Source organism: Gallus gallus, chromosome 33 (assembly GCF_016699485.2).
Source record: "Gallus gallus isolate bGalGal1 chromosome 33, bGalGal1.mat.broiler.GRCg7b, whole genome shotgun sequence".
Taxonomy (NCBI): Eukaryota; Metazoa; Chordata; class Aves; order Galliformes; family Phasianidae; genus Gallus; species Gallus gallus.
The window spans coordinates 2,348,437-2,364,478 of NC_052564.1; the positions used below are offsets into that span (position 1 = coordinate 2,348,437).

Here is a 16,042-nt window from a genome sequence, read left to right on the forward strand (position 1 = left end):
CCTGCCCTGCCCTGCCGGAGTGTTCCTTCCCCCCACACGTCTCCCCGCAGCGCCCTGGGCAGCTCCCCGGGCAGGCTGAGTGCTGAGCCTGGCAGGCGGCAGAGTCCCTGCCCCGGCACACAGCCCCTGGGGCACAGCAGGGACCCTGCTCTGCACCACAGCCCTGGGCACCCGGCTGCACCCCCGGCTGCACAGCCTGCAGCCGTCCTGGGACACGCAGCCCTCAGGGCTGTGCTCTGACGCTGCAGCATGGAAACCCTCAGCTGGACCAGAAGTCTTTTTCCGTGATAAGAAACACAGTGTCTGAAGCCTGATGTGTTATGGGATATCCCACATTTAGTGAACCCTCCAGGAAAAGGGGCTGCATTGCCTGCATCAAGAATCTTACCGTGTCAAGGTCGGTGACCAATGCTCCTGCAGTGAGCTCTCAACCTGCTCACACTCCACACAGCCTGAAACTCTCTCCCTTCTCTCCACCCCATCACCTGCTGATCATGTCACCTGCCCTTTTATGCTGTACAGAGGAGCTGCTCCTGGGCACAGCTGTCTCTCTGCAGCACTGTTCACCTGTAGGAGCTCCCCAAGACCCAGGAGCCTGACCCAGCTCAGCAGCAAAGGATGCCATTTTTATCCTTCCCACGCATTTCCCCTGAGATGTCCCTGGGTTTCCATGGCCAACAGCTCCTGAAAGACAACAGCATTGTGACTGTACTTTGAAATCTGCTGTATTAACCACCAAATGATCAGTGGACATGGACCAATTCCAGACATATGGTTAATCCTACCAGAGAGTGTTTGCTGTACAAAAAGAGCACAGAGACCAGGACAGGCAGCGGTGGGCTTCCCCTGGGCAGGGCAGTGATGCAGCTGAGGCAATGCAGGCATGGTGTCTGTGTGTGAGCCCCTCATCTGAATGTTTGGCCTTTATTCAGTGGGGTCTCCTTTGTTCAAGCAGACACTCAGTGATGACCAAGGTTCCTGGGGTGATCCTGGATGTGAGATACTGCTTGTAAACTGTGTGGGAAATCCCAATAGAGTTAGACATTTTCTTCCTGAACATCAGCTGAGGGCCGGAGAGGGGGTAGAGGTATTCTTGGCCACTCTAAACGACACCTGTGTTTAGTGCACCGCAAACTGCCTTTTTCCACCTGTTTCCATAGAGCATGCTGCGTTATACAGCTGACTAAATGGTTGAGCTCATGAAAGAAGAGCCAGATCTTTCTCTGTTCCCTACCTCCTGCATATGCTGGACATCAAGGCACTACAAAGATAACACACATCTTTCTTCTTCAACTGATGGAACCTCAGTTTTCTGTGAATGGTGTCAGAAGCAGCCAAGTGTCATTCCAGTTCCCTGGGCTGTCCAGCACACTCTAATGTAGCTGCAAATACAGGAGCCTTCAGGAAAGTCATGCCCTAAGACTGATCCTGCTGCTTGGACAACCATGAGCCCCACAATGGATCTAATGCCTGTGTGCCATCTTCTAAACACAAATACCAAAGATGAGCTATACAGTCAGGCTAACTCCGATGATGCTAACCCATTAGGATGGTTTTTTTTATGTGTTTTTACACTAATGATAAAGACAACACATGATGAGTTTGAAATACTTGTAGAATTGCAGGCCTGAGCTCTTGTTTGGTCCACAGGGACATGATTAAATGGCTTCCACAACTGGACTGTAGCACAAGGGGGATACAGAATCTTTAAAATGGATGGGTGAGGAGACAAGGAAGGGCGACTGCCCTGTGTGAGAATGCACTGAGCTCTGCCTGGGGATGGCAAAGCAGCCAGGTCAGAGAGAAAGGAAATGGCCAACAGAGGAGCCCAACAGTGTCTGTTCCTGGCTTCCTGATCAGGAAGAGCAAGTGGAAGTTGCCCTCTCCAGACAGATGGGAGCCTCACAGTGTCAGGCCCTTGTCCGCATTTTGGGCCCTTTTCACTCTAGTGTCTGCTGCAGGGACAGCACAGCAGGGCATATGCCATCCAAGAGATCCCTGGAGAGCAGATATGGCAGCTTCCTGACCGTGCCATAGAGGAACCAAAGAGGAGAGGTGCTCTGGTGGATACTTGTGGGGAACGCAAAGATCTAAGACAACACGGGCTGCTGGTCCAGCAGGGTAAGTCACTGAGGGGAATAGGGTCAAAAAATATAGTAACTGTCTGAGGATCACCACTTCCAAACAGAATAAGTCCATTCCAAGGAAGAGGAAGACAGGTAAAGTTGTGGGAAGAACTGCAGGAATGGGAAAGCCCAAACACGGAAAGGAAGCATACAGGACATGGAAACAAGAAGAGGTCACCTGTCAGCAATGGAGATGTCATTAGGAATGTAAGAGATCAACTGCAATTGAATGTGCCCAGGCATATCACAGACAAGAAGGGCTTGTAAAATTATGTAGGCTACAAAAGGAAGGCTGGGGAGAATGTGGGGCCACAGTAGAATGGGGCAGGGAACCTGGTGAGACAGGACATGGAAAGTCTCTAATACTGGGCCTCTTGGAGTCCTAGGTGCCAGAGACTGGTGGGAAATGTTGGTGCAAGGCATGTGTGTCCTTGGTGAAAGAGGACGTGATCAGGGAATACCTGAGCAAACAGGATTCTGTGTTGGAAGAGGTTGACAAGAACTGTAGGATTTTTGCGTGCCTTGGGTTGGAAGAACCCTAAAGATCCAGTTCCAAACCCCTTGGTGTGGACAGGGCTGTCACGCGGTAGATCTGGATGCCTGTGGCCACTGACATCATGAACATTTCCAGGGATGGGGAAGCCACAACTTCTCTGGGCTGCCTGTTCCACACCAGCACCATGCCTCACATCATGACCTGTTGAATGTTGGGAATTCCTTCCAAATGTCGAATGTAAATCTCTCTTTTAGTTTATTACCATTCATCTTTGACCTATTGTTCAGAAATGATGTAAGAAGTCAGTCTCCAACTTTTTTATTTGAACAAGACCATGGCTAGAAGATGGAGGATAGGCATGATCAGGAGTGGTGCCTCCACATTTCAGGTCACCAACAGCAGACAGAAGCCATCAATCTGGAGTTGATAAAAATCTGTTAACACACTTCTCAACTTTGAATATCCCTTATGTCCCATTTCATTTTAAGTTGGAAATTAGAGACTTCAAAGGGATTTTGAGTCTTTATTTTATTTTGTTTTGTTTAGTTTTGTTTCTCTTTTAAAGAACAGGCTGTGCTTTCCAGAGCTGTGTTTGCAGTACACGAATGCCTTCAGGTACAGGGACACAGCGGAGCCAGTGCCAATGCCCTGTGACTAATGCCCAGCGTCCACTGCTGCTCTACCCTGCTGCGTATTTCATGTCCCTCATCCTCCAGGGGTCTCCAGCTCTCCTAAATTAATGACCATGATGAAGGGCATGTTTTCAGCAGGCCATCCACACACACGCTCTTCCCACTCCTTTCCAGACTTCCCCATCCCTTGCTCTTTTTTCATTCAAATACCTCGAACTATCCGGCTGATCTGCAACCTTCAGGGAGATTATAGGAACCTGCTCCATCTCTCCAAAGTCTGACGGACTTTCATGTCAACTCCTTCACTGTGATTATATCTGTCCCTTCCTATCTCTGTCTAACTCATAACTTGTACATATATTCTTTGTGAAAGACAAACCCCATTAGGTGCAGCTTGGACAAGACATGCAGTTGATCACTGTGCTTTTCTGTTCATTCAATTGCATCATGTTTCCTTCTGTTTGTTGTCAAAAAAGAGAACTCTTTCATTGATTATGTGCAGCTGCTTCTCTGAAGAAAGCCAGAGGGAATTGGTGCAAAGGAGGTTTAGCAGTGAGCGGGTGACTCCAGAGGAGAAGAGTAATGTGAGGAAAAGTGATGCCAGTCCCATGGGGCCAATGGGAGTAGAAATGGAGTGGGGAAGTTGAGGAGGACGTTTGTCCACACTGTATTAGAGCAAAGCTCATTATGAGACATCCTGGATCAGTATCAACTGCCAGGTGCTGCTTTAAATTCTTGTTTAAACTCAACCATAAATAAATAAATAAATACTGAGACTTCTTAAATGCCCATCAATCTCTTCCTCTTTAAGCTCTCTCCAGATACCTCTCCAGTTAGGTGTACAAGTTCTGAACAGCTGAAGAAGATGACAGGAAGGCACAAGGCACAGGAGGACTCTTTAGGTTGTAATGTGCCCATGGGGGCATTTGCTGCTGAGTCCATCAACCTCCAGTGCAGAGAGAAGATGGCATGAAGGGCTCAAGAAAACCAAGTCAGAAGGATCAGAGAAGTGTCTTGGAGTATTAATGGGCCCCACTGAGGGCCACTAACAAGCAAGCTTCCCCAGGGACTTGTTAGAGCAGATAATTGGAAGCCATGGTTACAGTCAGGCAAAGGCACTGGGATGGTGGCTGCGATGTTGAGAAAAGACTCCTTTGTGTTATGAAGAAGACAGGCCAAGCCCTGATCCCCAGACCCTTGGCAGGGAGATCCTGTCCCTCCTGCTGGCTCAGGGCCCTTCCTGGGGCGGTGGGACAGAGGTTCCCTGGAAGTCAAATGAAAGTCAAGGGGACAGCAGCTCCCAGGCTCTGCAAAGGGTGCAAGGATGCCGTGAGGCCCAAGTCCCACATGGGCAGTTTGTCCCAGGCTGTGGGATGTGAGAAGGGCCCAGTCTGAACAAGCAGTCAGTGACAACAAAAGTTTGAAGTTCAGATCTCTCAGGCCCAAGGTGGAGGCATCATTTCCTCACTGGGAGTGTTTGGTTCTGGGGATGCCATGTTTGATGCTAACCCACATGCAGAGCTCCTGACTTGCTGCTACATCACTGTGCTCATATCAGCTCTGATATAACACAGTGGTGCTGAACTCTCTGAGCGTGTCTCCTCTCAGCAGCGCAGTGACTCTGACATCACTGTAGTCCTGACCACTGCCACAACTCTGTAATTCTGACATCACTGCTCCCTACACCACCGAGACAACACAGTGACTCAGGTGTCAGTAAGCTCCTATCCACTGCCACAGCACAGTGACTCCAACATCATCATGCTTGCACCCACGATCATAGAATCCTAGAATATCCTGTGTTGAAAAGGACACTCAAGGATTATGAAGTCCAACTTCTGTCTCCACGCAACCACCCAAATAGCTGGCCATATCAGTGAGAGTGTTGTCTGAATGCTTCTTGAACTCCAGCAATCTTGGTGTTGTAACTCCTTTCCTTGGGGTCCTCGTCCAGTGCTCTCCTTTGGACACACTCCCATAGTTTTATGTCCTTTATGTTCTGCGATGCCCAGCAGTGCACCCAGTGTCCCAGGTGACGCTGCAGCAGTGCAGAGCAGAAAGGGCCAATGACCTTCGCTCAACCAGGACCCCCAAATCCCTGATAGCAAGACAGCATCCCATCCCCAGTCAGTGTGTATGTCCGGGGTTGACCCTACCCACTTGCAGAATCAGGCACTTGCTCTTGTTATACTTCATGTGGTTGCTGCATGCCCAGTTCTCTAACTTGTCCACATCTCTCTGCAAGCCCTCTCCAACTTCAGTGGAGGCAACAGCACCTCCCAATTTGGTATCATCAGCAAACTTGCTCAGAACATCCTCTGGTCCTACTTGCAAGTCACTGATGAAAACTTTAAGGAGAAGTGTCCCTAAATGGAGCCCTGGGGAACTCTGCTAGTGACCGTCCCCCTGCCTGATGGAACAAGTTTACTGTAATCCTTTGGGCCCGTCTCATTGGCCAAATGCTCACCCATCACATTATGTTTATGCCTAGTGGTTTTGCAGGAAATTTTATCCTGAAGGATACTGTGAGGAACAGTATTTAAATTTCTACCGAAATCCTAATAGGTAACATCATTTGGCTTCCTTTTGTCAATTACATGGGTGACTTCTTACTGAAAGGACATCAAGTAAAATAGGACCTTCCCTTCATGAACTCGTGTTGGCTGTGACCAATGACAGAATTGACCTTCAGGTGTTTTTCAGTGATTCCCAGCATCATTTTCTCCATAATTTTAGCAAGAACTGGAGTGGGAATGACACATCCGTAACTGCTGATTTCATCTTTCTTCCTCTTCTTTCAAACTGGAACAACGTCTGCGAGATTCCTCTGAAATGGGAACTGGCATGACCCTAGGCTTCTTCTGATGCCATTCAAATGAGAGCCCAGAGCAAAATAAGGTGTCATCACTGAAAGTATGTAGATGTGCCAAAGTTTTGGTAATGCATTTGATAATGCCTTGAACTCCAGAGTATGCCACAGATGGAACAGAGAGGAAGATCTGCCTCTTCTTTTGTGAGCTCATCCATTTGGTCAGCGGAATAATACAACATGCTCCATGGGGACAGGTGCAAAAGGCACACTGGGTGTCCTAAGCACAGGGCTGTGGTGGCATTTAGGATGGCCAAGAATACCTCCCTTCTGGCCCTCAGCTGATGCTCAGGAAGGAGGTGTCTATCTCAGAGATGTTCCACTACACTTTACAAGTACCAGCACACAACTAGGATCACCCCAGGCACCTTGGGCATCACTGAGTGTGTCTGTGTGAGCAACGCAGTCCCTGTTGAATAAAGACCAAGGAGTCAGATGAGGGGCTCACACACCGACACCTCATTGTGCACATCTGAATTCAACTAAGAGGACTTCTGGCTCCCATGGACCTCTGGGGAACAGAACCCCATTTCTGCCCCAGGTTTTCCATCAGCAGATCAGATGCCGAATCCTGGGGCTAGGATGAGATGGTGTGACAGTAATAAGAAAAATGGAAATGGCTTTAAAGTACAGAGGGGAGATTTTGTTCAGCTTTTAGGAAGACATTTTCAACTCAAAGGAAGTGGAACAGGTTGCCCAAAGATATTCTTTGTGCGCAATCCTTGGAGGCATTCAAGGTCAGGATGGATGGGATCCTGGGCAGCCTGATCTGTGGCTGGCAGTCCTGCCAGTGGTTGAGGGCTTGGAACTAGGTGCTATTTAAAGTCCCCTCCAACCTATGCCATTCTATGATTCTGTAATGTTATGCCTGCACTGCCTCAGCTCTATCACTGCCCAGAACAGGGGAAGTCCACCCCTTCCTGTCCTTGTCTATTTGTCATTTTTGTTACGGGTCATGAGCAGAGGTTTCCAGATTTGGCATTTGCTTCTCTCATGGTCAAACTTCTTTTGTTAGGAACATCCATGTTTTTGGAATCCTCTGGACGTGTTGATTAAAGGATCTGACTTGGAAGTACATTCTGCAGTGATGACTGTGCTGTCCTGCAGGAGCTGTCAGCACAGGAAGGCCATGGATATCTCTAGGGAGAGCTGTGGGGAGAGGGAAATCACCTCCCCTGCTGCTGAGCTGGGCTGGGCTCCTGAGACAGAGGGAGCTGATATAAGTGGGCAGTGCTGTAGAGAGACAGCTGTGCCCAGGAGCAGCTCCTGAGCAACACACAGCAGGGCTGGGGCCATGACCATCCAGAGATGGGGAGGAGAGAAGGGTGAGAGCTTACGGGTTGTGTGGCACAATAGCAGGCTGAGAGCTCACTGGAGGTGCATTACCGGCTCCCATGGTTCTGTGAGGAACAGAATCCCATTTCAGCCCCAGGCTTTCAATCAGTGGATGAGATGCCTAACCCTAGGGTTAGAATGACATGGTCTGATAGTAATAGGACAAAGGAAAATGGCTTTAAATTAAAAAGGGGAGACTTAGGTTGGATGTTAGAAAGACATTTTTACACACAGTCACAGGAAGAAATTGTCCAGAGAGGTTGTAGATTCCCCATCCCTGGAGACATTCCAAGTCAGTATGGATGGGATCCTGGTCATCCTGATCTGGTGTTTGGCAGCCCTGCCCATGGCTGGGGGCTTGGAACTAGGTGCACTTTTAAGTCCCCTCCAACCTAAGCCATGCTGTGATCCTGTAATTTCATGGTTGCACTGCCTCAGCTCTACCACTACCCAGACAGGGGAAGTCCTCCTCCCAGTCCATGTCTGTGTGTCATTTTTGTTATGGGTCATGAGCAGAGGTTTCCAGATTTGGCTTTTACTTCTCTCATGGTCAAACTTCTTTTGGTTGTAACAACCGTGCTTCTGGAATCCAGTGGGCATGCTGATTAATTGAGCTGACTTTGAAGTATGTTCTGCAGTGATGACCCTGCTGCCTTGCAGGAGCTGTCAGCTCAGGAGGGCTGTGGATATCTGCAGGGAGAGAAGGAAATCACCTCCTCTGCTGCTGAGCTGGACCGGGCTCCTGGGACACAGGGAGCTGATACAAGTGGGCAGAGCTGAAGGCAGAGAGACAGCAGTGCCCAGGAGCAGCTCTTCTGCACAGCACAGCAGGGCTGGGGGCATGATCTGCAGGTGACATAAGGATAGAAGGGGAAAGAGAGAGAGATTACAGGATGTGTGCAGTGTGAGTGTCTGTGAGCACACTGAAGGAGCATTACTCACAGCCCTTGAGAAGCATTTTGAGAAGCCCAGAGTGCATTTCTCACTATCCTTGGCAAGGTAAGTCTTTTGCTACAGGCAATTGCTCTGATTTTCCTGGAGAGATCACTAACTCTGGGACATCCCATTAGATATCTGGCTGAAGGTGCTCCATGTTTCTTTACTGTGAAGAAAGAGCTGCTCCAGCTGAGGGCTTCTGTGCTTCACTGTCAGAGCACAGCCCTGAGGGCTGCGTGTCCCAGGACGGCTGCAGGCTGTGCAGCCGGGGGTGCAGCCGGGTGCCCAGGGCTGTGGTGCAGAGCAGGGTCCCTGCTGCGCCCCAGGGGCTGTGTGCCGGGGCAGGGACTCTGCCGCCTGCCAGGCTCAGCACTCAGCCTGCCCGGGGAGCTGCCCAGGGCGCTGCGGGGAGACGTGTGGGGGGAAGGAGCCCCCCAGCAGGGCAGGGGCCTTCTGCTGCCACAGCTGCTGCCTGGGGCAGGGGGATCACAGCTACACTGCACCACAAAATGTTTCCAAAAGCACTTTGTAAGAGGAGAGACAAGGCAGGGATTTTCCTTTTCCTATTCTTAGGAATGGGAAAAGGATTGGAGGCAGAAATCTTAAACAGGCTGTCAACTATAAACACATCTCTGAGACCCCTGAACTGTACTTTTTTCAATCACTTGTTTTGTACAGACTCACACAGGATGTGCTATCAGCCTCTCCTTTATCGAAGGATGGAACCAGCTATAATTAGCAATATCTGCAGTCATGAGCAATGCACTTATCCTTCAAAAAGTCAGCTTTCTCTAACAGAAATTCAGAAGCACAAAGGTTGGGTGTGGGGCCTCTAAGAGCAGTTGGGGTAAAGATATGGGATGTGGAAACATGTCCTAAGAGGAAAATATCCAGGAAGCTGCAATATCATTAGGAAATGAGAGGAAATTAAGAGCTACTTAAGCTTCTACTTAAGAATGGATTCAGGATGCTGAAGATCATGAAATTAAACTCAAGTTATGGATTTAACTGAGCTTTTTCCCAGCAGAAAGAAGTTTTATAGTATAGCAGGAGGAGTGTCTCTGAGCATGGTCTAGACTTATGGTTATCTTCTGCACTCTGAACAGGACTCCATGCCCAAGAACTGCAGATGTGCAGAGGTCTACACAACTAACCAGGATTCCTCTGCTCTTATCAGCACCCAGATTCATGTCAGGGTTACTCCCGAGTTGGACTGTCCTCCAGTGGTGCAAACACTGATATAACCCGGGCCGATCATTCGGAAGTGAGGGGTATAGTGTTTGCCTCTCTGACCTCAAAAGTTTTTGTTTGGAGTGTCTCAGAGTGACCAAGGATTTCTACCTTAAAAACACTCCTCATGAGTGCTAGGGCAACTAGAAAGCATAAAACAATGTCCACAGAGCACAGCTGTCTACTTTTGAGAAATCTGTGGAATGCTCCATGATATCTCAGGTTTTTAATCTGAGATCACTCCCTGATTTTATTGTTTTCTTGCTGTGGAGCAGGGCTGACTCATCCAGAGCCAGCAGCAGAGCTCCTTGAGCAGAGTGGCAAAGTCAGCCAACAGCAACCATAGCTCAAGGAATGGTGCAGCAAAGATCTTGCAGAAGGGAGGGAGACAGTTTGGGAGGTTTCAGAAGACAGAGAGTAGGGTTTGCTTCGAGAGGTCTAAAGTAGCATTTTCACGTTTTTCCCTCCACAGGCAGGTCACTATGCCCAGAGGCAGCAGATGCCCAACAGCAGCTCCATCAGCGAGTTCCTCCTCCTGGTGTTGGCAGACACGCGGCAGCTGCAACTCCTGCACTTCTGGCTCTTGCTGGGCATCTACCTGGCTGCCCTCCTGGGCAACGGCCTCATCAGCACAGCCGTAGCCTGCGACCACCGCCTGCACACCCCCATGTACTTCTTCCTCCTCAACCTCGCCCTCCTCGACCTGGGCTGCATCTCCACCACTCTCCCCAAAGCCATGGCCAATGCCCTCTGGCACACCAGGGCCATCTCCTATGCAGGATGTGCTGCACAGGTCTTTTTCTTTCTCTTCTTCCTCTCAGCAGAATATTCCCTTCTCACCATGATGTCCTATGACCGCTACGTTGCCATGTGCAAGCCCCTGCACTACGGGACCCTGCTGGGCAGCAGAGCTTGTGCCACCATGGCAGCAGCTGCCTGCGGCACTGGGCTTCTCTATGCTGTGTTGCACACTGCCAATACATTTTCTCTGCCTCTCTGCCAAGGCAATGCTGTGGATCAGTTCTTCTGTGAAATCCCCCACATCCTTAAGCTCTCCTGCTCACAGTCCTATCTCAAGGAAATTGGGCTTATTGCGCTTAGTGTCCTTGTGTTTTTTGGGAGTTTTGTCTTCATTGTTGTGTCCTATGTGCAGATCTTCAGAGCCGTGCTGAGGATGCCCTCTGAGCAGGGACGACACAAAGCCTTCTCCACGTGCCTCCCTCATCTGGCCGTGCTCTCCCTGTTTCTCAGCACTGGCATGTTTGCCTACCTGAAGCCTCCCTCCATCTCTTCCACTTCCCTGGATCTGGTGGTGGCTGTTCTGTACTCAGTGGTGCCTCCAGCACTGAACCCTATTATCTATAGTATGAGGAACCAATTGCTCAAGGATGCTCTGTGGGAACTGATGGCCAAATGTCTTTTGAAAGCAATGAACTGCCCATCTTTATATATGTAGGTCTTGTAATGCAGATTTTTACAGAAACACACTGTTTTATTTTGGATTGTGTGGGTGTTTTTTTGTTTGTTTGTTGGTTTTGTTTCGTTAAGAGCAATATAGTAAAAGCTTTACTCCATATTTCAACTACTCAGATGTGTCTCACTGTGTTCAATAAAGCAATGGACTTGAAGCAACATAGAAGAATTAGTCTTGGATTTCAACCTGCTGCCAACAAGAAAGTGTACATAGACAAATATGCGTCTAGATCTATAAAATTTGAAGATTAAAACTGAAGTAATAGAAGGAATGAAAACAAGGAAATTTATTTTTGCTTTCCACTTATTTTTACCTGAAATAAAATATGAAGTGTTCAACAAATTGTACTTACAAGGCATTTTAGTACAAGTTTTCAGCTGAATATTCTAGTTTACATGGAGCTGTGTGCTCACTTGAACACAAATGGAGCTAAGAACAGTAGGTTCTCAAACCTTTCCAGCGTTTTCCACTCAAGAGGAAGTTTCCCCTTAAAGACTGAAGATATGTGGACAGTGCCTGCAAGAAGGTCAAAATTATTTCAACTTCTCAGATTTGTCATCACCCGGATCATTTCCTATTCAGCTTGTACTTATGCAGTGTGGCCCAGACACCCTGCACATATGGAGCCAGGCTCTCTGTGAATCTTAATTAAAAAAAAAAAGAACATGCAGTGACTTTGTCTGTCATTCTTCTTGTGAGCCATTTCTGAAGCTGCCGGGGTCAGTTGCACTCAGAAACCCGCAATCCAGCAGAAAGTATATGGCTGTTAGTCAAACTGTGCAGTGACTTCAGCCTGCAATAGCTGACAGGCCATCCCTTGGCTCCTGGCTGGGGTCTGTGCTTTCAGGCTCACATCTGTCAGTGCCATGTCCTCAGCCATATCCCACCAGTGTGGTTTACCTCCCTAAAAGGATAAGTATTTTACATAGATAGATAGGAAATGATAAATGTCAATAGGAAAAGCATATGAACTGAAGGTTAAATGATAAGTTAACTCTGCTGCACTGTGTGATCACAAGCACCCCTTGCCATCCCCAGAGGCCCACGAGGTCCTGTCTGGGATGGGCAGCTGTCCAAGAAGACCTGCAGGAGACCAGAGCCCTCTGGAGGCTGCAGATGGAAGTTGGGAAGAGGGTCTCAGGGCAGTGCACTGCCAACAGTTGTCTTGGTCCCGGTAGCTGCAGCCCAACCCAGCACACTAAATGCCTCCCAGACCAGTCAGTGTATCTCTGCGGGTTACCCAGCGCTGAAATGGCTACTGATAAGCCAAGAAACTCTGCCTTATTCTCAGTACACACAAACATCTGTGAACTACTTTGGGTCATCGGTGTCAAACTCAGCCTGAAAGACTCAAGTATAGGTCACAGTCACTGTGGTGAAACCCATCACGTTGGGAAAACATCCCCACCAAACTATGGAAATTAAAAAGGAACAGTGTGAAAAGACTCCTCAGGTCAGTCCTCAGATGAAGGTTATGTACAGTTAATCTGCTTTGGAGGTGGAGAGCAAAAAGCATTGGATTGTGCCTCAAATAACTAAGAGAGGCCAAACTCATTTAATCCATGAGCTAATGCAAACACTATCAGAGTGAAGGACACTGGTTTATGCCATGACATGAGGAAGAAAGTAGGTTGCTGGTCTATGAAATTCCTGGGTTATGACCAATGCAGATAATGCTGGAGTAGAAGCTCCAGGCCAGCAGCAATATACTGAAGCCATGGTTGTACCAGTAGGCTCTTTGAGCTTCTGAGCACAAGTTCTCATTATCAAAATGAATGTGGAGGCCACCACTGCAAAAATGCTGCTTCACATCATCTTTTCTCAGTGGACTCTGCTGCACATCATCAAGTCCAGTATCAGAACCACCAGGCCAGCAGCTGGAAGGAGTCATTGTGGGGACAGGAAGCACATTCCCACACCACTCATCCCAGCAGGGACAGGACATGGCAGAGGAGCAAGGGAGAGGCAGGTTGAGGACAGGTGACTGGAGTGCTGATGCCAGGTCACTGTCACTGCAGCTCCTGAATGGCCCCTGGAAGATGAGCAGGGCAGCAGCACTGGGAGGTCATTGAGTGCATCAGCAGTGACAGCACTGGAGAACGGAGGGTGAGGTGGGTGGCTGAGCCCCATCCAGGTGCTGGTGGAAGGTCCTCTCTGGTGCAGCCACCTACGGCAGGAGGGCAAGCAAAGCATGTTCCTTCTCATCCATCCATCCCTGAACACACAGCAATGCTCCATAGCCCCTCTCCAGGCCCAGCCCTCCTCCCACACAGCCTTACCCAGGCTGGTGTGTCCATGCTGGCCTGGCAGCAGCTCCTGATTCCCTCCTGCTTTCCTCTCCGTGCTCCCTGAGGGACCCTGAGCTGGTGGAGCTGCTCTGCAGAGTGAGGGAGCTGTGGTGCCCTGGGACACCGGGCTGACCCTGTGCTGCTCAGGGTGGAAGGCAGTCCCAACTGGATGGGATCTCTACTGCTGAGTCCCTCTCCATCTGCACTGGTGGCTCAGCAGCACCACTGCAGAGCCCTCATTTGCCTGTGGGCCCCTCAGGTTCCCCTGCTCCTTTGGATCAGTGGCCTGTCATTGCATATGGAAGCATTCATTGCCTGCTCAGACTCTTACACTGTCCCTGGAGATCCCCCGGCATCTCCTGGCTGCTCCAGATTCCTGTCCAGGACAGCATCTGCCATCAGCCCCACAGCAGCAGGGGCAGCCCCACACAGTTCTGTTCAAGACCAGTGAATGTTTGCTGGGCCATGTAAAACAAAGAAGGGAGCACTCGTCTGCCCTTTGGTCCTCACAGATCATCCAGGGACTCTGAACCATGCAGAACGCCAGGAAAGCAAGAGAACTTTCCTGAGGTCTACTCCTTGGCTGTATTCCTAGCACAGCTTTGGAAGTGACATCCAGTCCTCTGGCTAAGCCCCAAACAGCCCCTTCTGCTATGATGGTCCCAGAAGGGTGGCCAGCTGTGGCACAGTGCTGCACACTGCCTGCCCTGCCTGCAGACACAGGGACGCCACTGCACAGGCAATAGCACTGTCACCAATTGCACCAGAACCGAGAACTGACACAAATGCAAGGACACAGGAGAACAGTTGGAAACTGTAAAGAGAGCAGCACTGAAAAGACCACGTCCTGCTGCTGCCCGTGGCTGTGGCTCCAGGGCTCCAGAAGCAGCAGCACAACTCAAAGGCAGCAGAGTCCCCACCAGGCACTGACAGACATCCCTCAGGGACACTGCTGCTCCGTGTGACATTTGTTTCTTAGGTCCTGAGCCTCTTCAGATGATCCAGACCAGATGGGAGGCAAAACAAATGATCCGCTGTGGATTTTGTTATCTCTTCATATAACCTAGTTCTTTAAGTAGAATAGGTTCATCACATAGAACTAAAAATAAGCAAACATAAAGACTGATGATGAATATTATTTAATTGGAATTAAATTTATCAAAGGTATGACAAACGAACTTGATGAAAAATGGAAACATCACGTAAAATGAATCAGACTTTTCCTAAATTTTTGTAGTCCTGAGAGTATGCTGAACATCATTTTGATGGAGAAACAGTGGATATTGGAGTACTTTTCCGAGGGCATCCTTGAGCTCCTGGCTCCTCATGCTGTAGATGAGAGGGTTCACTGCTGGAGGTACCACCAAATACAGCACTGACACCACCAGATCCAGTGATGGGGAGGAGATGGAATGGGGTTTCAGGTAGGCAAACATGGCAGTACTGACAAACAAGGAGACCACGGCCAAATGAGGAAGGCACGTGGAGAAGGCTTTGTGCCGTCCCTGCTCAGAGGGCATCCTCAGCACGTCCCTGAAGATCTGCACATAGGACACAACAATGAAAAGAAAACACCCAAAAAACACAAGGGCAGCAGCCATGATAAGCCCAAATTCCCTGAGGTAGGATTTTTAGCAGGAGAGCTTGAGGATGTGGGGGATTTCACAGAAGAACTGATCCACAGCATTGCCTTGGCACAGAGGCAGGGAGAAAGTATTGGCAGTGTGCAGCAGAGAATTAAGGATTCCATAGCCCCAGGCAGCTGCTGCCATGGTGGCACAAGCTCTGCTGCCCAGCAGGGTCCCGTAGTGCAGGGGCTTGCAGATGGCAATGTAGCGGTCATAGGACATCACAGTGAGAAGGGAATATTCTGCTGAAAACAAAAATGAAAAGAAAAAGACCTGTGCAGCACATCCTGCGTAGGAGATGTGCCTGGTGTGCCAGAGGGCATTGGCCATGGCTTTGGGGAGAGTGGTGGAGATGCAGCCCAGGTCGAGGAGGGCGAGGTTGAGGAGGAAGAAGTACATGGGGGTGTGCAGGCAGTGGTCACAGGCTACGGCTGTGCTGATGAGGCCGTTGCCCAGGAGGGCAGCCAGGTAGATGCCCAGCAAGAGCCAGAAGTGCAGGAGCTGCAGCTGCCGCGTGTCTGCCAACGCCAGGAGGAGGAACTCGCTGATGGAGCTGCTGTTGGGCATCAGCTGTTCCTGGGCATGGAGTCCTGTTCAGAGTGCAGAAGATAATGACGAGTCAAAACCATTCTCAGAGTCACACCTCCTGGTATACTATGAAACTTTTACTTACTTTTAGGACAATTTTCATTTAACTCCATTACCTGAAATTAATTTAATGAAGGTCAGCATTCCAGAAGCCAAAGAAGCTGAAGGAGCTTTTGCTTACCTCCCGTTTTCTATTCTTATCCTATCTTCCAGGATATTTTCATCTGTTACCATATTTCATATCTTTACCTGAACTGAATGTAAAGCCCCCAATCCCAAACTCTGCACCCTTAAATTTCTGTTTGGGAACGCTGCCTTTTTGCAGGTTAAGTGCATAATTCATGTCTGCACAAAACAACAATTTCAACAGGTTCCATCATTTAAGAAAGCAGAGTCTGAAAGCACATTCAGTGTGTCTGTTCACAAAACAAGTGATTGAA

The 16,042-nt window shown here is 49.2% G+C and overlaps 2 protein-coding genes and 1 pseudogene across 2 annotated transcripts; 2 read left to right on the plus strand and 1 right to left on the minus strand.

Annotated features, from left to right (window-relative positions):
• Positions 1-10,123: 10,123 nt before the first annotated feature.
• On the plus strand, positions 10,124-10,501 carry LOC107056267 (olfactory receptor 14I1-like; the record flags this gene model as incomplete). The annotated part of the gene is made up of 1 exon (XM_015301275.3): positions 10,124-10,501. A coding segment is annotated over exon 1 (378 nt), but the record flags the coding sequence as incomplete, so codon positions are not given.
• A 3-nt stretch (positions 10,502-10,504) lies between these two features.
• LOC777039 (olfactory receptor 14C36-like) lies at positions 10,505-11,677 on the plus strand (the record flags this gene model as incomplete). Its single annotated transcript, XM_040654547.1, has 1 exon — positions 10,505-11,677. A coding segment is annotated over one exon (576 nt), but the record flags the coding sequence as incomplete, so codon positions are not given.
• A 732-nt stretch (positions 11,678-12,409) lies between these two features.
• LOC101751787 lies at positions 12,410-15,200 on the minus strand (annotated as a pseudogene).
• Between the last annotated feature and the right edge of the window lie 842 nt (positions 15,201-16,042).